The sequence below is a fragment of the Epinephelus lanceolatus genome, chromosome 2, assembly GCF_041903045.1.
Source record: "Epinephelus lanceolatus isolate andai-2023 chromosome 2, ASM4190304v1, whole genome shotgun sequence".
In the NCBI taxonomy this organism is placed as follows: domain Eukaryota; kingdom Metazoa; phylum Chordata; class Actinopteri; order Perciformes; family Serranidae; genus Epinephelus; species Epinephelus lanceolatus.
In genome coordinates this window covers 20,584,616-20,607,917 of record NC_135735.1, presented here as the reverse complement: position 1 = coordinate 20,607,917, position 23,302 = coordinate 20,584,616, and the positions used below count along the sequence as shown (strand labels likewise).

At 44.4% G+C, this 23,302-nt stretch overlaps 1 protein-coding gene across 8 annotated transcripts in view; it reads left to right on the top strand.

The window, feature by feature from the left end:
- Positions 1-23,302, top strand: part of cbfa2t3 (CBFA2/RUNX1 partner transcriptional co-repressor 3) — a 41,654-nt gene that overhangs the window by 5,135 nt on the left and 13,217 nt on the right. For 6 of the 8 annotated variants that reach the window (XM_033625994.2, XM_033625962.2, XM_078175051.1 and 3 more), the window contains exon 2: positions 21,513-21,668. In XM_033625994.2, coding sequence (XP_033481885.1) covers positions 21,513-21,668 — 156 coding nt within the window. Of the gene's footprint in view, positions 1-5,054; positions 6,191-21,512; positions 21,669-23,302 lie in introns of those variants that run through there. The other 2 variants (XM_078175054.1, XM_033625987.2) reach the window with 1 other exon arrangement.

The window sequence follows — 23,302 nt, the reverse complement described above, 5'->3', positions numbered from 1 at the left end:
CACTCGTTCTCTTCGTCTTCGGTTGTAGACTACTGCAACAGCAGCAGTGGCAACTGAGATGATTGTTCCAGCTCACAAGAGATTTGGAATGTCCATCTTACTTCCGCAAACAAAGTGGAGTCTCGCGGGACGAGATTTTATGAGAATTACGGCTCATATGCAAAACACCTTTTAATGGAAACACCTGCAAGTCGCAATTGTACATTGTCGAAACTTTAGAAATATTGCATTTATTTTGCGCAAAACTGTAATGGAAACGTGATTTCTGTCAAACTACATTTGAAGGAAAAACTACTGCGCAGAAGGAAGCTAGCATCTACTGCTAGCTCACCTAGCACCACTGAGCTAGCTAATGTTACAGCTCAGCCAAGGAGGATGCCGCTTACAACTCGTGCAGTCAGGAGCACAAGCCTCTCGTCCATGAGTAGATCCACTCTTCCTTCTGCGCGGTGACACAATTGGTTGGTGTAGTTTGGCAGAAAGAAAATAGTTCCTACATGAAACTGCTCACAACAAGGTTTGTACAGTAGATTATATTGAGTAATCAGGTCATGATTTCTAGAAGGAGACATTGCTGTTGAGTTTGTCAGATGTATTTTTTGGGGCTTTGAGCATCACAAGCCAAGTGCCATCTAATTCCATTATATTGGAGAGAAGGCAGACATCTCTCCGGCCGATATTTCCAATACTCATCAACTCACACCAAAATAATCTATGATGATAAATAGTGCTACAGGCAGGATGAAAAATATGTGACTTTGATTTTGGGGTGAACTATCCCTTTAAAGCTTTTAAATTTTTAAGAAAAGTGATGTGATGTAAGCATTATAATGCTTTTGGAATGCTTCAGTATTTGCACTTCAAAAATAAATTATTAATAATAACAATAATGATGATGTATAACTGTATAAAAAAATTTTAAAAAAATTGTATGGAATAAAAAAATATCCTGGAGCAGCCACAGTAATATATTATGTAGTGCTCTTATTAGAGTTGTTCTGTGGTAGAAAAACAGCCCCGGAAGTCAAGTATTTCAAAGGACATTATTCCCTCCAAAGAGTATGGACTGAATTTTGAATGCACATCATGTTTGTATGATTCAAACAACCGACACTTTGCTGCTCAATTGCAAACAAAATGTCAGGGGGTCTATGGGTGCAATTTGTAAAAGCAGCATTCCAGCGTACGTGCTTGAGTGGGTGGGTCAATGATCCGTTACACCACGCCGTATCACAGAAAGACGCTCTCTCTCTGTGTCTCATCCTCTTTCATAACATTATGGAGCAGCTTGAGAGACATGCACGCACATTAAAGATGTTAACATACAAAGTGAGAAAACAACATCCTCTTATCAGAGAAAACAGTGTTTAAATTACAAATCCTATATTCAGAGAGGACGCGACATGTGACTGACAGAAAGATTTCTCAACACCAATGATTTTTTATCAGCGTTTCAATCAGAAATGAGTTACTTTTGTTTCTGTTTTGACCAAGTGAGATGTACTCTTTCCCACTTCATGACTGCCTGGAACCTACAATGGTGACTTTAATGGCATCTCTGTAAGAGTGTGGTCTGTTGAATGTGCATGAGAGAGGAGAGGACAGGAGAAGAGAGAGGAGTGCAGGAACACAATGGGTCTAGCGTTCCTTTCAGTCGGCTCAGGGCCTTATCTCCTGTCAACACACTAGCCTGTGACTGCCACTATAGGAAAGGATTTACAATGTGTGAGTGGAGGAAATGCTGCAAACTTCTCTCTTGCTTTTACGCTGACACACTCACACACGGAAACAGTCATTTCCATACCAGCACAATGACCAAACCTAGTTCTTGTATCTCGGTGAGTACTCAACCATCCAGGAGATGCTGTCAACATAACAGAGTCCACAGCAGGTTGGGGGGGGGGGGGGGGGGGGGGGGGGGTTTGTGAGGTGCCAGAGAAGATAGAGGAGACAAAGAAAAGAGGGAGACAAAGCTGTTTTCGTCATTAATGCCATCAAAGGGACTTCCAGTCACAGTATTATGGCGCCAAGAGTTCATCCAAGCGAGTTCCCACCTTGTGTGCGCGTGTTTCATTGTGCAGTTTATCAGGCCGGCCACATGGAGTGTCAGAGCTAACCCAGTGACCGCTCAACAAAAGGCCAAATTAAGAGGAGTGAGAGGCTGTCGTACAGGGAGGCTGACAGGTTGACTGACGCCGTTCCCGAGGAGAATAGCATCCTGTCAATCTTGGAGCTGTCACCTTGACAGGAATCCTTTCTTTGGATGCAACCCCCTTCGCCAACCTTTCTGTCACTCAAGGCCACACACACATACACACACACACACACACACACACACACACCTCTTCCCTTTTCAGTATTCAGCACAAGAAACAAATAAGCCACCTACAGTAACATACTAAGGAGACACACACAATGTTGCATGTGCACCGAGCCACCTAGGGCCATAACTCTGAGAGAAATATAGAGAGTGAGTTTCATAAACACTTCATCCATCTCCTTGACAACCATACTTCCACTCTGGTACTACACACGCTGCCTCTGACAGACTCAGCTTGTAATGGCCTGTGCATCTGTTTATGGGTGTAATGTTCGTGTATTTTACCGCGTTTGACCACGCAGCAAGCTTTACAGTGAAATTGGCATTTTCTGGTGTGAACAAAAACACTGGCGCTGGACCTCAAGTAACCTGAAGTTGACTAGTTCTCATGGGCCGCGAGGGGAAACTCTTACGTTCCAATCATAGAGCACTGGGGCTTCCCCCTGCATGCTTGTTCACATTATTTAATCAGTACTGGAGTATTTTTTTCAAGTCCTTCTGGCTCCATATGAAGGCAGCATTTGTGTTCGAGGCTGGCGAGGCTGGTGAGACTGGAGTCGGGGCAGAGCAGCTGTCTGTGTGTACTTTACAAGCTGGTTCTGTTTGTTCTGTAGACACAGCAGGAGGGGTCAGGAGGGTGTCAGCTTTGTCTTCTGTCCCCCTCTATGGCTATGTGTGTGTGTGTGTGTGTGTGTGTGTGTGTGTGAGCCAGAGAGAGAGAGAGAGAGAGAGAGAGAGAGAGAGAGAGAGAGAGAGAGAGAGCAGGTGGGTGGGGCAAAGGGAGTAACAGACCAGTGTGGACAGGTGGAGGATTCTCACTATAGGAGACAGATGTACCTTTTCTAGGTCTCTCTCCATATAAGTCTCTCTGCTTATCTAATATTTGTTTATTTATTTAGCCGTTGTGCACATGGATGGATCACTGAACGAGCCTACTGGGCACAGGCCCAGGGCTGTCACTGGTGCCCATGGCCTCCACCTGCAAAATGTCACTCAAGTTACCGACCAAAAGAGACACAAAATGACCTCAGACAGACACAAAAGCACAAAAAGATGCAAAAAAGAGGCTAAACCACCACAAAGTCTGTGGTGGTGGGGCCTTTTGCGTATCTGTGCCCAGGGGCCCACTTTCTCATTATCCACCCATGGTCCTGCACATCGATAAACATTACAGTAAATGCCAAAAATCTATTTCTCATCTACAGTAGGGCTGAAATGATTAGTCAATTAATAAAAGGGTTAACTGACAGAAAATTATTCTGCAACAATTTTAATAATCAATTTATTGTTTAGGACTTTAGTGAAGACATGATGTCATAAACAGTCCACATTTTAAGAGTAAGGATATTCTGCTTGTCTGAAAACCTTTGGGGGTTTGGACGCTTGGTCAGGCAAAGTAAGCAGTTTGAAGATGTCCCGTTGCCTCTGGGGTTACTATTTGTGTTTATATTTTATGTTTTAATTTTTCCACGATTAAAAATATGCAATATGACAAAGACAACACATAATATACAGTGCAGGGAGAGGTAGAAACCCAGTGGGCTTATTCAAAGCCTCCAACTATATATATTAAAATGTAAAAGTTATGGAGACAACAAAAAATAAAATACAGGAAATAATATGTCAGTGTTAAAAACAATGGCAAATTAGTAAATATATATGTAACAACAGCAATAGCGATAACAGAAACACATTAAAAGCAGAGAAATGTGAGTCTATAATCAATTAATCCAAAATATAATCAAAAGATAAATAAAATAATTGTTAATGGACAGATGTTGCATAGTTGCTTTGAAAGGAATAAACAATTGAAACAGCCTGTTTGATAAGATATAAACATGCCATAATAATAAAATGGGAATATTAATGTTGGTGATATAGAAGATATGGGACAACACCGTGTTTTATTATCAGGTGCTAATTAAAACAGGCAACACAATACACGCAGAGCAATAAAAATGGAGCATTAATGACGATGATAACAGCATATTTAGTCTATTCATCTTCACCTCAATCCACCCACCTCACTATTGATGACAATACATGACAAAAACAAAGAAGAATACATTTTACAAGCTATGCAGTGTCTACTGGCGTGTGTTCACATGGCAGACAAAGATATTCTGTTGCATTCATTCAGTTCTCAGAAATCTGTTCTTCTGTGTGTGTGAGTGTGAGTGTGAGTGTGTGTTTTTTCCAAGTGCTGAATAAAGTAAATAAAGTCTGCAGTCTTATGAACTCAATCCTGCTCTCCTTGTGGCCCTGATATGAGGAAACAGCGGCCCCCACGGGCAGACAGCGGGACAGAGAAACAGTTGTCTCTCACTCAGCTCTCATTGCTTTTTCATGGGACCGGTTAAAGGTCTGAAATATTTAGTTTTGGGGCTGCACTGTGCAAGCCACACATTCACATTATTTACATTATTTGGGTGTGTTTCAATGCATTTTATTGTAAAAGAATAGACATTTTATAAAGTGTAACCCATTAAGGTCCACAGGAGATCATGCATGTATTGTAGGGCAGCAAACTTCGCATCCAAACGCGCAATCTTAATAATTTTGTCCCCAGTATGGAGGTTTGTACTCTACAATTTGGATCTTCTTCAATTTAGAAAGGATTCCTGTACATAGCTGCCAGTTCTGCCTCTGATGGTACCCGAGAGAGGGAGGGAGAGAGGGAGGGAGAGACAGAGAGAGAGGGAGAGGTTAGGAGCTCCAGATGGTGTTTAAACGCAGACAGAAGGCTACAGCGAGGACAGAGAGAGGAGGAGGAGGAGAGAGCCGCGGTTACTGCGTACAGTGAGCTCCGCTCTGCTCCGCTCATCAGTGAAGACAAAACAAGTCTGAACACCCCCCTGAAATTGTGACTCGACGGGAAAAGAAGCGTTAAAATATGCTCAGCTGACTGGTTTTCTGCGGGAGAAGTGGATCTCTTTACAACACCATCTGAAGACAGGTCGGCGGAGGATCGGCGCGTCGGCGGAGGAGAAGGACCGTACAGAGAAACGTGGTACTAACACCAGCCTGTTCTCGGGCTGTGAAGAAACTGTGTTTTTAAAACATTTAAAAGAAACAGAATTAATCACTGCGGATGTATAACTGACTTGTTCCTGACACCACGGACTGTGGCTGAACTGTGAACTAAAGGAGAGGGGTTTTAAAGTTGTCACAGGAGGAATAATAGACGCACCCTGCAGACAAGAGGATCCGCATCTCAATCATTTGCGCTTTTACATGGGAGACGCGAGGATTTGTGGACAAAGTAGAAACCTGTTCATAGTTTTGCCTGCTTGAAAGCGAACACACAAGAAAGGACGTTTTTTTCGTTTTTTTATATTTTATTTCCTCTATTTGGGATGGTTAAAATGAGCAAGAGAGCGGATTTACATGACCGGGACAAGTTGTGATTTTTTTTTTTTATCACATCACCTTCAACACAAGAAGCTGTTTGCTTTTAAAGACAAATACAAACCAGACTGCAAAACCAAAGACATCGATGTGCTTAAGGATCCAAGAGCCCTTGCTTTGATTTCATTTCTTCTTTCTTCGATATAACTGAGAAGAGAAATACCTCATAATTTATTATACCTGGAAAGTCAAAGCCCATTTGAAGCCCCCTCCAAAGGAAAGTTAAACATTTTCTTTTGTGTCAAGACTGTGGCGTTTGCCTCTCTTTCCTCTCAATATTTCAAAAACAAAGCAACAACAACAACAAAAAAGGAATAACACCTGAATAGTTCCCCGCACTATCTTTTATTTTTTCCTCTCCAAATAATGAGGATTCAGACGATATAAAAACCTGTTTCACAAACTATTCGGTGTGGATTATCACCGCTACAATTACCTCAGTTTGACCTCGACCTTCACAAAGTAAGTACAACCTGCAACTCTGGCTGTGGTGAAGCAACATATGAAGAACATATTTAGTTTGCTGCTTTTGTTGTGAACTGTGTTTAAATGGCACCAACAGGGTTTTTTTAGCATCTCGGAACATTTGTTAAAAGTGATAAGTGTTTTATATATAAAGGCTCAGACAGCTGGAATATCTCAATTGGCTTAAACTCACATTCTAGTCAATGTTGTGTTTGCAGCTCTGTTAATGTCAAGGTGAAACCAGGTTATTCATGGACCTGTATGTGTTCTTTAAAAGGGCTTTTGTGCAATATTTATATTTTTTTCTGCAGTTATATCCACTTCAATTTAATGATTTTACACATGAAGTTGATTTCAGGGGGTTTAGGATATTGAATATAGGGAAAACAATAAGTTATCTGCAAGTGAAACATCACATTTCTTCTTATTTAATTGTTGCTTATGAAATATGTAGAGATACAGACATGCAGACTGCACTGGAAACTGTGTGTTACCCTGCGTCTGACATTGCCAACACATAAAAAGTGAGCCCTAAGATAATATGCATCAAATTATAACTATTATTTACAACAATATACACATTTACCTCCTTTATGCCTTTGGTCTGTTTATAGTAGTGAACCAAATGTGATGAGAGAGCGGAGGTGGAGAGAGACTTCAGGAGTTGTTTGCCCCACCAGTCCGAGCTGCACATCAAAGTGATGTTGAGACAAAGTGATGACACAAAATCTTTGGTCTCCATGAACTTGGTGTCCACCTGGACTGGCTGGAGGTGATGGGTGCAAAGGGATAAACTGAAGGGATAAATTGAGACATTTACCCTTAACTGAACTCCACAGTGCCCCAGAGTAGCCCTCCGCCTTTTGCAATGATAGTGCATCACCAGTGTCCACTTATGTGACAAAAAATAAGAAGCTTGTAGACCAGTGCTTTCTGGTGGGCGCTGAGTGTTTGGGTTACTGTAGTGACACTAACTTGTGGAAACATTAAAGAGTGAGCTAGAGGAAGTGTTTAAAACAGGAATACTATGGCAACCAAAGGGACTAAACACAACTGCAAACTGATTTAAAAAAGCTGAAATCATGGTGGATAATTTATAGCGACCCTTGTAAGGGACACTCCCTGAGAAGAAACAAGCCCAGCCAAAGGTTTCTACCCCCACTTGAACAGCCTCAGCAGCGCACTCTTCTGCCTGTGAGTGCAACAGTAAAACACTCAGGCCATTTTCTCTGCAGGACACGGCCCTGTATAATTGGCCCTGGTAAATATCATCTGAATAATTGAACAGTTGATAATAGTCTCGAACAATGGATGGGAGGTTGCAGGGGTGAAACCGCAGTGCAGACACCCTGCCTCACCGCACATTATACCTCCATCACCACCAAGCGAGCATCCCAGCCTCTCTCCTTCCAAACACTGACCGCCCCATCGCTAAACTGGGTCCGGCCAGCCGCCCGCTAAGGCAGATGTCCCCACTTCATCATTAAGTAGCTCTCTTAAAAGGCAGGCCATTCATTATGGCCCAAGCCTGCAGAGTGTTTATTCAGTTCCCATCTACCACAGGTGCATGGATGGGATGTCTTCTGTTTTATATGCAAAAGGAAACATACCACAGGAGTTTTAAAGCAGGAACCTGTTTTCTTCTGAGGAGACAGCAGCAAGCAGGCCAGCAGGAAGTCAGTGTAGAGTCTGAAAACTAGAAGAAAAACATACTTTACTGGGTGTTTGCTTTATATGCTTCTTATTATTCTGTGATTCATTGCTGCTATTTCAGACACATCTTGACTAATGTTTCACCATCAACTTATCAAAGGCACAATATTTTTTGTCCTCTTGCGCGCGCCAGAGTTAACTAGATAGTCAATCAGGAGATGTTGAAACCGTTTTTCATCATCTCAGTCTAATCTAGTCTAGTCTGTGTCGTCTGGGCGTAGGTGACGCGGCTCTTTCTGTGCTGTGGACTTGGTGCCGCAGCAGGATCTGTGCACAGCTTACGTGTTTACTGTATTAGTGTGTGGGCTCGGTGTGTGCGCGCGTGTGGTAATTATTGTGATCTAAATGCGGGCAGTGCAGGTGAAACTGGCTGTCTCCTAATTAATGAGTGGAGCAGATGGCCTCGGGTGGGCGGGAGCTGCGAGCACACAGCAAGCCGGTCAGGTGGTCAGCACAACACAGACACCTGGGCCATCACAAACAAGACAAGCCAAGCGGTTGACACAAGCCGAAGACATCTGGCCTGGGCGTGTGTGTGTGTGTGTGTGTGTGTGTGTGTGTGTCTACGGGTCTGTGTGTGGCGTCCCTGAAAGTCAACAAACAGATATATATAGTTTTGTATCTGACATCATGTGACACGTTGAGAGGGACCCCTCATCATGTGCTGTGGTCTACATGTATAAGTTGTAGCTGAGAAAGAAACAAACATTAGTGAAGAAGTATTGATGCAAATATACAATTTTGTAAAGCAGAAAATGGTGTTAGTTCTTCTTCTTCCCTCTATCCAGTCAATCGTCTCATGACTCTTCAGATTTATTGACGTCCACTTAGGAAAACCCGACCCCCAAGTTGAAAGCCAAGGCTATACACCATATAATTTTACACCGGGGTGTTTATAAATCCTGGCAATGACACAAAGCTACATAGTGTGCGTTGAGCCTATTTATATTTATGTTTGTGTGTGTGTACACATATACTAAGAAGTGAACCAATCTTCCTTCTCTGGCCACACCAACTGATTCAAAACAAGGTGGTTTGTCTGTATAGTTCATATTTGTGTTTCAGGTATCAATTCTAAGTGTCTTTGTGTTTCCATACTCCAATATTTTCTCTCTAAATTTATTTGTGACACACTCAAGAGGACTATTTTTCCTCAGATTAGCTGATTGTAGACAGGCGCACAGCTTTGCCTCCAGGGCGAGAACATTAGCCACCGATAGATAAAGATGTTTTCAGAACAAGAGGGGAAAGTACATCCTCTGCTTAGTTTGTGTTGTGGAGGACAAATAGCAACAGTGGGATTAAAACTGCAGAAAGTGAGGAAGCCATAATTGTTGGTTATTATTCTTACCATTGCCGCCCTGCGAGTGTCTTTGTTCATGATAGAAGCAAAAAAATGACAGACCACAAAACTGGGATGGCTTTTAAAGAGGAGACAGTGATGCATTAAAGAGGGTTATGAGGGTTATTTGAGTTTTGTTAGTTGTTCTTTGGTATGTGTGTTCAGGATGACAAATTAACAGCAGGCTTGTGCAGCGATGGTGCTCAAGGCAGAAACACAGTGTACTTACTGTACAGTTAAAGTGAGTTCAATGAGATCAGTGTGTGAATGTGTGTGTTTCTGTGTAGATATGGGAGCAAGTGAGCAACTTAAGGAGTGATGAAGTGACGTTCCTGCCGCTGAATCTCTATGGTTTCACTGCTGTTTATCCTAATACACAGTTGGAGAGACCAGTGTGGTTCTGGCCGCCTCCTGCTCCGTCCTCCGTCCTGTGTGTGTGTGTGTGTGTGTGTGTGTGTGTGTGTTTAATGTGTGTGTGTTGGTCTGCTCTGCTCTGCTCTGCTCTGGTCTGTTCCACATGTGTTTGACATTACTGTGACAAGGCTGCCCAGCCTCTCTGGGGAGATGGAGAATGTCAGAGACTAGAGCGGAGAAGCGAACAGCTTCCCAACATCTGATGGAATGAGAAACATACTGGCTGGATGGCTGACCTGCTGACGCCACAGCGTGGGAGCAGAGCAGAGGGTGGAGGCCAAGTAAAACCCCAAATGCGTGTGTGAAATATCACTCTTTCTCTCGTTTCCCCGTTTGCTTCCCTACATGTGCACACATCCACTCGGATACCCAAGAATAACATATAGCACGCACACACTCACCGTTTCGTCTCTGCTAGTCAGTCACAACACTGTTTTGCAACCACTGGAATGATCAAGCGTCTTTTCTCAGTATTTCCATGCATGCAGAGCAGGTGAAATGCTCTCTACTACCTTATCTTTGACATTCAAGGGTGAAAACTCACCATTTATGCTGAGCATTTGTGGAAATTATTTGTTGAATTGACTCTTCATTCTACCAAAATTACTTCAGCATATACAGCACTGACAAATTGCACCCTCAATTACGCATTTCAAAAGGGAGGCACATTTCCAGTGCACAGAAATGTTTAATCACAAATGCAATAGGAAACAAATGTCACAACATAGATGAATTCACATTTAAAGTACGTATAGCTGAATTGCTGACAGCGACAGCCAAGATAAAAAAAAAACAACAAAAAACACTTCCTCCCCCTCCCTTCCTTGTCTTGTGCCTATTTCACCTCCTGCTCTGCCTCCTCACCTTTTACTTCCTCACTTGCCCACTGACCTCTGACCTGTTTCTGACCCTCCTCTCTTCCTTGTCCCGTTCCCCCAGCGCCACCTTCACCTCCCGCCTCCTCTGCTTCATGGTAGGAAGTGTGTTCGGATCAGAGTCAGACACAGGAAGCAGCTGGGCTAATCTACAGTAGCGCTGAGCTCTGTTTTAATCAAGCCAAATGGACAGGGCAACAGAGAAAATGGGAAGTTCATATCACCACTGCTACCTGATAGAATGAATCCCCGCCCTTTCCTTCTGCCCCACATCGAGGCCTTTATCACAAGCGGGGAGTAAACAAGCACAAAGGAACACAGACGGGTGTTATTAAGGCCTCCACTCCAAAGCAGTCCTCTCTGGACGTCTGAGGAAGTGCTGCAACACAGGAGCATGCAGGCAGAGATTGGGAAGGAAGGCACTTCTCTCTCACTCTGTCTCTCTCTCTCTCCATGTACAGTATTTGCGAAATTAAAAAAGCCGTTATCTCCTGGAAACAGATCCTGTGCCACACAGATGGTTCCGTCTCTCTTCAAATGGGAGGCTGAGCCACTGAGTGCCGTTGTGTTACCAGTTAGTTGTACAGACCTTAATCTCGGCTCCAGCCTTCCTTCCTCTGCCTCCCTGTCTCTCTCTATACACGCTCACACACACATGCACACACACACAGACAAACTACACCATTCAGATGAAAGTATTGCCCATGTAAAGTCCTAATTTCACCGGGAGATGGACATTTTAGCTTCTCAGGGGTATTTGAAGTGCGGAGAGAGGAAGGTCAGAGATTGCCTCGACATGTCAGAGAGCAGTGGTCACTTTGAGGAGCGAGTTATTATCACCTGGCATTTAAAGTCACCAGGAGCCTCAGCAGGGTGTGTAAGGGCTGTTTGATGGTTTCCACTCTGTCTTTCAAGTGCTACCTCAGAGAGAGATCATCCCATTAGTAATGTGTCCTGACCTGTGTGAGTTATCATTTAAGGACAGGTTTCTGTAGAGTTTCAGATACACAGCGGTGTTGTGATTATGTTTGAGACCATAGACTTATACAGGATCACCTTATGAGAACTGTGGTGTCAATCGCAGGCTTGTCACGGACCCCCTGATCACACTGACAGCATATTTCTAGAGTGCAGTGCTGTTGTTACAGGCAGATATTTTAATACGATGGTAGTAAAGTTAGATAAAAAAACATCCCTGTTGCTCTGTGATTTGATCATTTAGTCCCTAACACTGCAAAATCTCCTTTCTCAAACAAATATATATCACGATTGTAAATCAAAATGCAAAGAAATGAACAAGGATCAAATGGTCTGCCATCAAACACAGCATTAATCTCCTGATTAACAACGTATTGTTCAGACACAATAAACCTCAGAACGTTCCCAGAGAGCTAATTCAGGCATAATCACAGCCTGGACTTTTAACCTTAATGTGTGTTGAGTTAAAAGGATGGTGAAAAAGATGTGTGGATCTTTATTTATACTTTTAATTCACTTTTGTGTTTGTATTGTGTGTTATCTAATAGCAAGTATTGTGTGCAAGGCTGAGTCCATTTCCACTTGATTCAGTTTTCCTCTTTAAATTATAGAACTGCCATTAATTTACCTTTTAATTAGTGGCAATGTTAATGCGCAACTTAGGAATAAATTAAAATGTTCATACACTGGCATATTATAACAACTTCTCAAACTTGTTATGATCCACAAAGGAACGGTTCCTTTGTAGCGGCACTGCTTGCTGTCCACTTTCCTTGCCCATGACATGACAGCAGGTCATCCTAATTTGCCAATTAGCTCACATAATCAGCATGTTATTGGCACTGTAGTCGCTCTCTTCCTTCGCCCGCTCGCTCTGTTTTTGTGGTGGCGTCCCGTAGTCGGCTCGTGTCCCAGAGGAGTAGCTGGTATTTATTTCGGCAGCTTCCAGCATGAGCTGGCTGTAGGCTAAATGGAGAAACTGTCAAAGCTTCTCTCTAACCTGTCACATGAATGCCCCCCACCCCCCACCCCTCCTCCTCCGTCTCAGTCTGTTTCTCGGTGGTTTGTGTGTATGTGTGAAACCTATGGGGTCCTGCAGGATAATACAGAACACCCTACCCATGCCTGGCTAATGTCAGGAGCTATTGTTACTGTGCCTGCAGGCCAAATGAAGAGGTATGAGAGTGCTGGCAGGCTGGGGAGCAGTTCAGGCTACAGACAGTTTTGTCAGCGCTGACAGCTCCATAGTGACAGAGCAGACATTTAACACTGAATGAAATGAAATACATGACATCAAGCAGGAGAATGACTAATCTGCTGTTTGTTTTCCTATCTTAGCTGTAAGTGACAGCTCAGTGTCAGGTTTTTGAACGGGCGCACAAAGAGCGGGAGTCATGGGGAGAAAAATAAGGCAGCCACAATTCAAACGTTCACATGAGTCGGGGGGTTTATGAGGAGGAAGGACAGAGATGCTGCAGTTGCCGTGGTGTATGTGTGTGTGTTGCCAGGGTCAAATCTAAGTCTTTTGTGCTCCATAAATCAGCAGGCAGCAGCGGTGACGTAAGAACAAACAGAGCTGCTCTCTGCTGCAGCTGGCTGGAAAGAGGGAGAAACAGGAGAGAGGAATACAGAGAGGGAAAGAGAGAGCAGGACAGCAGCTGTCAGGCCTCCATCGCACACCTGTCACACAGGAAGTGAGCGCCGGCCACTGTTTCCTGGATACACCTCCTCAAACACTGCTCCTGGAAGAAATGGGAGGGAGGACATCTGCTGTGAGGGGGAGACAGACAGGCAGCCAGACTGATACACTAACAGATCAATAGAGACATTTGCTAAGGATGAAGAATAAATGCAGGCTAACACGGGGTGAAAACAAAAATACAGAATTTCTCATGCCTCTGTTGCCGTTCTCATGTTGGGCTGCCTTGTGGTCCTGTTTGTGTGTGTGTGTGTTCAGATTACACACAGTTGAGAGGATGTTTGTGTTATCGCAGAGCTCTATGACAGACAGGTCACTCTGTGGAGACTCAAGCCTAACTCTCCCACAAATACAATAAGCCCACATGCCCTAAACTTAATAGTCGGACATTCCCACGCTTGCTCCTCTCAACCACCCCTCCAAACCCAACACACCCCTCTCCCCCCTCCCTCCTGTGACCAATATGAACTAATCCAGATGTAGTAGCAGCTCACAGATGTACGCATAACTTGCTTTACATGGCCCCGCTCCTTTCTTTCCTCGACTTCGTCTCCTCTTGTACGTCTCCGCTTTCCCCAGCCTCACTCATCGCCCAGCTCACAGTCTCCATGCCGAACTGATCAGAACAGGAAGTGATATCACTCGTTGCTGCAGTGCTGCTGATGAGGCACTTGGAGCTATTGTCTCCTGTTTTGCTTCTCCTCCCAGCCTCCAGAGTCGCTCTGCTGTGGCTGCTGTTGGTAGAGAATCTCCTCTTTGTTTGTCAGGCTTGTCAGGCTTGGTCCTCTGGAGGCCCCCCTTGCCCTATTCCCAGGCTGCCCTTCATGCTGCCTGTATGCAATTAACAGAGTAATTAAAAGCCTGATGAGCTAATTGGTGCTGGGTGAGGCTGCAGGTGTTTGGATCGCGGAGCTTATTTATCTAAGTGCACTCATTGTGAACATCCTTTGACAGAGGATGACAGAGGCAATTTTCAAACACGGTTTTTCTTTTATCGCCATTTGAATAAATGTTTATGGTTGTTTTCAAATGTGATTCATTGAGAAATTCATCTGTCTTACTGTGCCAATCATCTGCGTCCACACATGCCATATGTTGCAGGTAGGCAATGCTCAGTGGGAAGAAGGAAAGAGACAAAGTGAAGCCAGCAATGCATTGCAGTACCTGGTGAGCCAACAGTCAGTAAAAGATGGCATAAAACAATGCAGTTTCAAGTCTGAGGTTGGGCTAAGATCTTAAATTTTACAGCACCAGTCAGGTTTAGTCAGCTCAGGCCTTGGGAACACAGGCAAAGTTCATGCTGAACTCTATGCCATACCAGTATATCAACAGTGCACTACATATAAAGATGAATTATGTCATGTCTGATGGAGCCCACTAACTGAGCTCATCTGAAAGAGAAATGATGGAAGAAAGTCTGATGTGATGTTGAAATGTGGCAGCCTGAGGCTGAGCTCTCAGCTGGCAAAATTAGGCACACGGCTGACAGGACGAGGAAAAGAAGACGTAGATGAGAGAGAACAAAGGAGAGTTATCATGCAGAGCAGAGGCTACATGTAGATCCTTCTCACTGCTCGTGCCTGTCTACCTCTCTGTCTCTCTGACCCATTCCCAAATGTGCATGCGCAGTCACCTCCTCATCTAGCTGTGTGTGTGTGCGTGTGTGTGTGTGTGTGTGTGTGTCTCTCTCTCTTTCTTGTCTTCTACTTCCTCCCCCATATCTCTCTCGCTCTGTGGCAGCTGTGCTGGTGATGGCTGTGTGCCCATGGTGCAAGCTGGCTGTGGGGTCCCAGGTGGCCCACATGACAGTTATTGATGTTCAGGTGTTCAACTCCTCTCACACAGAGACCCTGGAGCCACACACACACACACACACACACACACACACAGAAGCACAATACACACGAATGCACTCTCGGTATAGTTGTACACCGAATACAAAAGTGTACTTGCACAATTATGCATATAAACATACATTATTACATTTCGCATATTCCACTCTTGCTGCTGAGGAAAAGTAAACAACACAGTAACAAGTACAACAGAGAACTCATGCATACAGCTGCTGGGCTGTCTGGCAAGCAACAAGAATTACAGTTGTCAAAGTGAGATGAAAACAACAAGCGAGTCATTGTGAAAATGTTTGCAGTCTAGTTTGTTTATGACTCCTATGGTCCAGTATGTGTGACCACTTTCTGTGTGTGTGTGTGTATATGTGTAGCGGGATAGCTAGTGTTGGTACAGTACCAGTGCCCAGTGCAGGCCTAACACACTCCAGATGTGACTGGCTAGCCAGGGAGTTGTTCTTGGCATAGCCGCCTCGGCTGAATGTCACAAATACTTTCCTTTATTTAGGAATGGCTCTGGGTTAGTGGCTGAGAGGAAGGCGAGGATGGATGGATCATAGGGGGAGGGGGGAAGGAGTGAAGAGAGGAGAGGTAGATGAAAAGAGCAAAATAAATGATTAGCAATGTGGAAGGACAAGGGAAATGGAGGAGGAGGAGGAGGGGGGACAAAGAGAAGAGATGTAGAAGGACAGAAGATGGAGAAGGAGGAGAGGAGGAGGAGGGAGCGGCAAGGGAGCGAGGCAGAAACAGCTCCAGTCTAGCATCTGGATTTTATTAGCAGCCGTTGGGAAAATCTGAAAAGGAAGTTTTTTCTCTGCGAGCACGTCGGCAGCAGTGATATGCTGCACATAACCACTTCACTGCCGATGAGAGGAGCCAGGCCCTCCCAAAGGAGAACAGATGGTCGCTAGAACTTCAATACAATTACATCAATAACAGCTTTCACAGATATAAGCACTGTATGACAGGATCCCTGCAGCTCAGAGAGACAGAAGTACAACTCCTCTACCCTTAGCACCTCCAGCCCTGGATATATTGTCTTTAATCCATCCTCACTCCCTGCCTGGGCTCCAGTTATCCTTATTTTTCTTGCCAGTTTGCCCTTTTTAAAGAAAATGTTTTGCTCCAAAGCGTTTGACTTGGAAAAACTGGTGACTTGTCAATGATTTGCTCATGGTAATCTGATCAAAGACAGGAGGGCTTTTGTCGGCGCTTATTAAGGAGAACCCCTCCACCCCCACCATCCCCAGTTTGTTTTTTTGTTCAACATGTTTGTTCAGCCAGCACTGCATGTGTACTATCACAGGGATTCTCAAGTAACATAGGGGAAATATGCGTTTGTGTCCGCAGCGTGAGCATATGCATTCAGCAAACGTGTGCGTACATCTGTGTATCTATTTGTGTGTGTGCGTTTGTGTGTGTGTGCATGTACGGTTCAGACCTGTCTCCCACCCTGTCATTAGTGAGGGCTTTAAAGCCCCTGAACTCTAAATCAGCTCAAGATGAAGTGGAGTCTGGGATCTGTCTGCAGAAGCAGCCTGTGTGCTGACACGCAAAAAATCACACACACAAACATGCACACACACTCCTATCTTACCTGCGACACAGTTCAGACTTCACACTGATAGCAAGGCATATATTAAAATATAGATTTATCAAAAAGAAAATATGTTCCGTATGTAGATTTTTTTCCTACTCAGAGGAGGAGGATGTATCGGTTGTGTGTTATTGATGTCAGCAGTCTTTTCCTTTTGAATGGCATCTGGGCTGCTAGAATGAGAGTGGAGGGTGCTGAAGGTGCTGTATCCCCGAGTCTTAGGTCCAGGGCACAGGGCTACAATCCCCATGTTTTGATACGAAGGCCTAGTGGGAGGCTGGGGGCCAGGGGCTCAGGCTCTGTTTGTGTGGACTCCTCAGCGGCCTGATAGGGAACAGATGTGGGAAGGCAGGCGGCCGGGCAGCCAGCCAGAGCAGCTGGGAGAAATTAAAAACAACAGCATTCCTGGAGACATGGGGAATTACAGTGGGAGGGAGGGAGAGAGGGATGTAAGGAGCGAGAGACAGAGGGTGAGTTTTAGGGCTATGTGGTCACTGGCGAGAGTCTCTGCGGAGTACGAGAGATTGAAGAGACAGGAGGGATTTAAGGGGACTGTTGTGCAGCGGTTAGCTAAAGCTAATAAGTTGCAGCTGTATTTCCAGTGGAAGCACGAACACACATGCACATATACACTCACACACACACACACACACACACGCACACAGATGCATACAGTCAACAATGGGACATATGCCAATGTGAAATGAGACCAAATGGCTTGTCATGACATGATGGTACTCATTTGTAAATGTGTATCTGTGTTTGTTTTGAAGGGGTTTAATGAAGGCATGTGTTCTTAAATCTATAATGATACCCCAAAAATGGTTTGAGAAAGTTAGACAAACCACTCCGCTGTGTGTGTGCGCAGTCGTACAGTACATGATCGGTGGTTTTGTGTGTCTCTTTTTTGTTTTTCATCTTGTTTCATCATGGCACAGGGGAAGAGTAGAAGACAGAGAACATTTTTAGAACTCAGGCTACAGACTGTTTCTTTGGTGAGCAATCTTTTAGCCCCGATTACGTCAAACGTGCAGACATACAGCTGTTCAGAGAGTTGGAGAAACAGAGAAAAACACAGACAGGGCGGCAGAGAGGTAGGTAATGACTGTATTGTTTTATTTTCAGCCTAAAATTCAGTGGTGAGTGTTTGGGACAAACAGCAATGAATCTGTATCCTGAGCAGATCTATTCTCAGCTGTATCGATCCCAAAGTGGCCCCTCTCAGAGAGATAGATAAAAAAAGCTGCAGGGGGGGAATAGAGCAGCTTGCAGACAGGAGCATGGGTCCAGTCCAGATCCGAACCTTTAACCACAGGTCTGTTTTACCTGGTAGCCCTCTCTCATTCCCAGGGCGTCAAGTAGCTTTGGCCAGTGGCCTTCGGCGTCTGATTCTTACGCACAAGGCATCCTTGAGTGTCTGTATAAGACGTACTGGGCTTTCAGCTCTCAACTCTCGCTCCCGCTATCTCCTTCTCTCAGTTTGAGTGTTTCGTCCTTCAGCACAAAGCACAATGGGAGCACAGATGGCCACAGATGGGGTTGTAGACCTAGCAGACTTCCTAATGTATTAAAAGTGAAATCCAGAGCATGGTGCGTATGTGTGTGCCCTGTCCCTGTGGCTGGTCAGATTAAACAGCTGTCTATAATCCCACGGTGGGAGCAGACAGACAGACAGGACGGTCCCCTTATCCTCCGCTCCTCTCGAAGAAGTGACGAAAATAGCTGTGATGTAAACAGGGATTTTTATGGCCATCCTGATCTTTTGATCACACGTGCGCCCTGCTCTTGTTCATTCTTCAGACTCGTCAATGTGGGTATGATTGGTTATTATAATGCACGTTTCTCGTAAAGATGTATAGCCCACCACATGTAAGTCCTACAATATGCATATACAGTGGCACAGTAAATTTGATGAAAGAGGAGGTTTACTGAAACATATGGCTGCCTCCCTACAGGAAGCAGCCAACCAATTCGGCAGCACAGAGAGCCTGTTTGTGTGTTTAGGGTTCTTTAGAAGAGAATGGCTGCATCTATTTATACCAGCCCTCCCCATCTGCCTCCATCTACAACCTTGTGTGTTTATGTTCAGTGCGTCTGGCATGGGGGAAAACAGCGGAGTGCCCCTCGTGTTCTTGAGGATCACTGTGTCAATGGCCCTCGTACAGCACACTCCAGAGTGGCACTCTTTAAATACAGACACCAGCTGTTGAACGCGTCTACATGAGCTCTCAGAAATAGGTTAACACCAAGGACTGAGACCAACTGAGGCAGGGGTTTTGTGGAGGAAAACACTGGGTTCAAAGTTGGCTCACGAGGGGCAAAATGAAAAACACATTATGTGAGAATCACTTAATATGTCAGTTGGTGACACTACTACTAGGTGACTACTACTACCAATAAGGTGTGATAACTGCCTAATAACCTTTTTCCCGTCATTTGCAGAAGCCTAGTCTCACAACAGGGCCACTCTGTGCGCACGAGGATGTAAAATGTAAAATCAGGCTTCTCGTCAGCTTGTGTTTGTGTTCCACATTTGAGAGAACAGTTAATTTCTCCCTCCTGTAATACATTAAGAGACAGCTGAAAGAGACGGAAAGAAAAACAGAGAGAAGAGAGCTGTCAAGAATCAATGAATGCCACATAAAGTCTACAATGTGGTTTACATTTGCTTTGCTAGAGCACAGAAGATGGCCCTCTGTCCTTACTCTTTCATTATGAATGCATGTGTTTACTCCGCTTAATGGTGGTGTTTAGCGCCAGTGCCCAAGTACACACGTTTATGTACTAATATATAAACTGTGCTGCGTATTGATTTCATTGTTTTTCATTGCGCGGCGCACATTTATTGCACCCTCTGCCAGTCGCACACATGTACACATACTCTAAAGCTATCTTCGCACAGGCTGCAGAACTCATCACACCTCTCAGCTCAGGTTTACATCGCAGATAGATTTGGTTCCAGCAGCTGCACTGACAGACGGACACATAGACAGAAAGACACTCCAGAGGTACATCACTAAATAACAGACCTGCTGCTTGTATATATAGTGTGACTTGTGTATGGTGGTGTAGTGGAGCTTATACGCAGGTGTACAGGTTATACCCACCTATTTTTCTGGCTGTTCACAGCATAACCACCTATCATCCAAAAAGTCATTGGAATACATTGGAGAGTATACCCACATTCTCCTTGATAACCAACATATCTACCTCGTGGTATACCCACCTCATCAACTACATTTGTGCATAACTATGTTTGTGTTGAAGGCGCACTGTATGTATAGACTGCACGAGGTCACAAATGCAGAATGTAAGGCAACAGTCCTGACACACATCCACCCCGTGTCATGTTTTCTTCTCATGTCCCTTGCTGTACCATCCATTCCCTTCACGCTACACAGCCTGGCCTTGCCTTGTTTGGTGCTGGCAGGGTGTCTGGCAGAGGACAGTGAGGCTTCTGGTAGCAGGACGGAGTGCTGCTGAAAGCCAGTCCACACGGTGATGGACAGCAGCAGATCCAGCTGCACTTGTCACTGGCTGTCAAGCCGGCTGTCTGAACTAGGGGACGAGAGGGGACAGGCGGGGAGGACTGTGTGCATGTGAATGTTTGTGTGTGTGTGTGTGTGTGTGTGTGTGTGTGTCTGGGGGTTGGAGGTTACAGTGGAGGGGCACTGATTGGGATGTCAGAGCTACAAGGAGTGTGTATGTGTGAAGGGGAAAGAGAGAGAGAGAGGGAAGAGGGGGGGGGGGGGGCTCTCAGTCAGCAGCAGCTGAGCGAGTGAGCAGGTGTTACTGTATGTCTCCCAGGCCCATGAATCTCCAACAAGAGAGACACAATACAAGTTTGAATTCATTTCCACTCCCTGCATTGATTTGTTTTGGTTCTTTTTATAGGGCTTTTGGTTTAAGGAAACAATCGATGGTTCCCAGGTGAAAATGTCGGTGGTTTCCACCTTAACCAGCTGTCTCCACTTTTATTTTTTGATAAGTCAAATTTATATTGCTTTAATCTTTCGTTCAAAACCATACAATGTTTCACAGACATTTCTTCTTGCTTACAATAAATGTAACATCAGTGGCATAAGAAACAAACAAAAATATAGGAACATACTGATTAAGCAAGACTACGAAAAATATCTACACAACATATTTATACAGTATTAGTTATGACTGGGACACACACTTCATACTACAGGCAAAAAAGATCCCAAACTGATTCCTTACTCCTGTTTCTGTTACTCATCCTGTTAAGCATAAACTCATATAAAGCTGTTTTTATCATGGTGTTTGTCCATGGCAGTAGATTTGGGGGGGCGAGACGCAGGATCAATGTTTAGAACATGAGCGGTAAATATAATAAACATAAATGTAGTAGAGGACTTTAAGGTGGAGGTAGAGCGGGTCGTCCACTAATCTGAGGATCGGTGGTTCGATCCTGGCTCCTCCAGTCCGCGTGTCGAAGTATCCTTGGGCAAGATACTGAATCCCAAGTTGTGAGAATGTGTGAATGATTACTGAGTAGCAGATGGCACCCTGTATAGTAGCCTCAGCCACTAGTGTGAATGGGTGAATGTGACTCGGTAGTGTAAAAACGCTTTGAGTGGTCAGAAGACTAGAATGGCGGTATACACGTGCGGTCCATTTGCCATTGAAAATTTGGTGGAGAACCTCTAACCCAGTGTCCTCCACAATGTTCAAATGAAACTTACGCCCTTGTGTTTGTCCATTCTCGTAATTCTGCAGATTTGGGTGTTTTCCAGTGCTGTTTCCAATTTTAATCAAACGTTAAATTTTTTTCTTCATGCTGGAGCTCCATCTTGATGACTGTGTTGTTTTTTCCCTATGATATCGCAGGTAGCAGAGTGCAGAAGGTTGGAACAATGCCAGATTCACCTGCGGATGTGAAAACCCAGCCCAGGTCCACCCCACCCACCATGCCTCCTCCACCCCCGGCGGTCAGCCAAGCAACCAATCGCAATGCTTCATTCACCCCCGCTACCAGTAAATCAAGTAAGTACTTTGTTTTTTTGTTTTTTTTTACTATTTTCTAAGATCAGTTACACCTGAAGTTCACTTCAAGTGCAAGATGTGTGTCTGCCATCAATAGTCATACAGCTGTTTTCTTTGACTTGAAGATGATCCTTTTGTGCTGAAGCATCATGTCAGCAAGCAGTTAACCAGGCAGGTGTGAGAAAAACAGTGAGCTGGTAGGCGTGCTGAGCTGGCTCTTACTCTTCATTTCACAGTGAGCACTGGAGAAGGTAGCCATCGTTATGTGAGCTGGTAATTGCAAATTATGCTTCTCTACAGAGCTGGTATGCATATCTAAGTATAGATTTTGTCAAATGCAAGTTTGGCATCCAGGTTAAAACTGCACTAAAATGGGGTAACCTGTGGCCTAGAGGTTAACCGGGACCTCTGTTGCATTTAGTTCCTTGTCTCTCTCTCCCTTTGTTTCCTGTCAGTTCCCAACTACTGCCCCTAAAAACTCTGAAACCTGTTTTAAATTTGCTCCGAAAGTTTAAGTCTAGTTTACATATAACTCTTGTTACAGCAGCATTTCATTGACTATGTTTCAGTGTGTTACTGAGACCTGCTACATGTTAAGATAAAGTGATCCACGCACCAATCTGTAATAAATTACCCAAATGACTACACTACACTACAACTGCATGTCATACAGTGGACTACATGGTCGTCAACTGTCACGGACACTTTATATGCTTGTGCAAAGCGAGAGAAATTCCAAATATGTGTCTCTTCCCTGTTCTGCTGAACAAGTGTTGGAGTCACTTGCGTGTCAGGTGTGTGTCTCTGCAAGCATCTCTCTGTGTAAGTGTGTGTCTCTCGGTGTGCAGAATGCCCTTGCTAGTGGGACAAGTGTCTTTGAGCGCATGTGCGAGTGCGGCTGTGGCATTGTGTGTGCATGTGTGTGTGTATGTGTTGTTTACCAGCTGGTTGAGGCGGCGATGGCCAGGCTGCCATTGCGGTGTGTAGACTACTTTCTTCCCTATATAGCAATGACAGGCCATGTTGTTTCACCTGTTGTGGCGGGCGGTCAGCAGTGGAGCTCTCTCCTTGCACCTCTCCCTCGCTCTAAAACCAGAACACAAGTGCTGCCTGTCGGGATCACATGGGTTAGTCCATATGTGTTCAGGCCCTCGATCCCACACGACTCTCAAGCGCGCCTGAGGGGAACCACGCAGGAGCTATATTATTGAACAACTAAACTGTACATAGTCTTGTTTTCAAGTATGAGTGCAAGGTGTAGTGTTACAGCCCACAATGGCTCACTGCGGAGTCCTGTAAATACATTTTGAAAAGATTAAGTTGTTTCAGTGGTTTTAAAATTATAGTTTGGATGCTGGGCTCAGTGTAAGTGCTTGCATATGCTGCTATAATGAAATACAATCTTTAAATTACAGGTACATACATGATTTCTTTAATCTGGGAGAAAGCTTTTTCTGTTTTGACATCATTAGTTCTTTAAATAGATGTAATGCACACAAATGTATGTTAAAGAATATGACATACAGACAACAGACAGGAGATGGAAAAACAGAACCTTTTTTGATATGTAAATCACGTCTTGTACTCTGCATGCGTTTTCATTTGGCCCGGATATGAAAATATGAAAGCAGGGT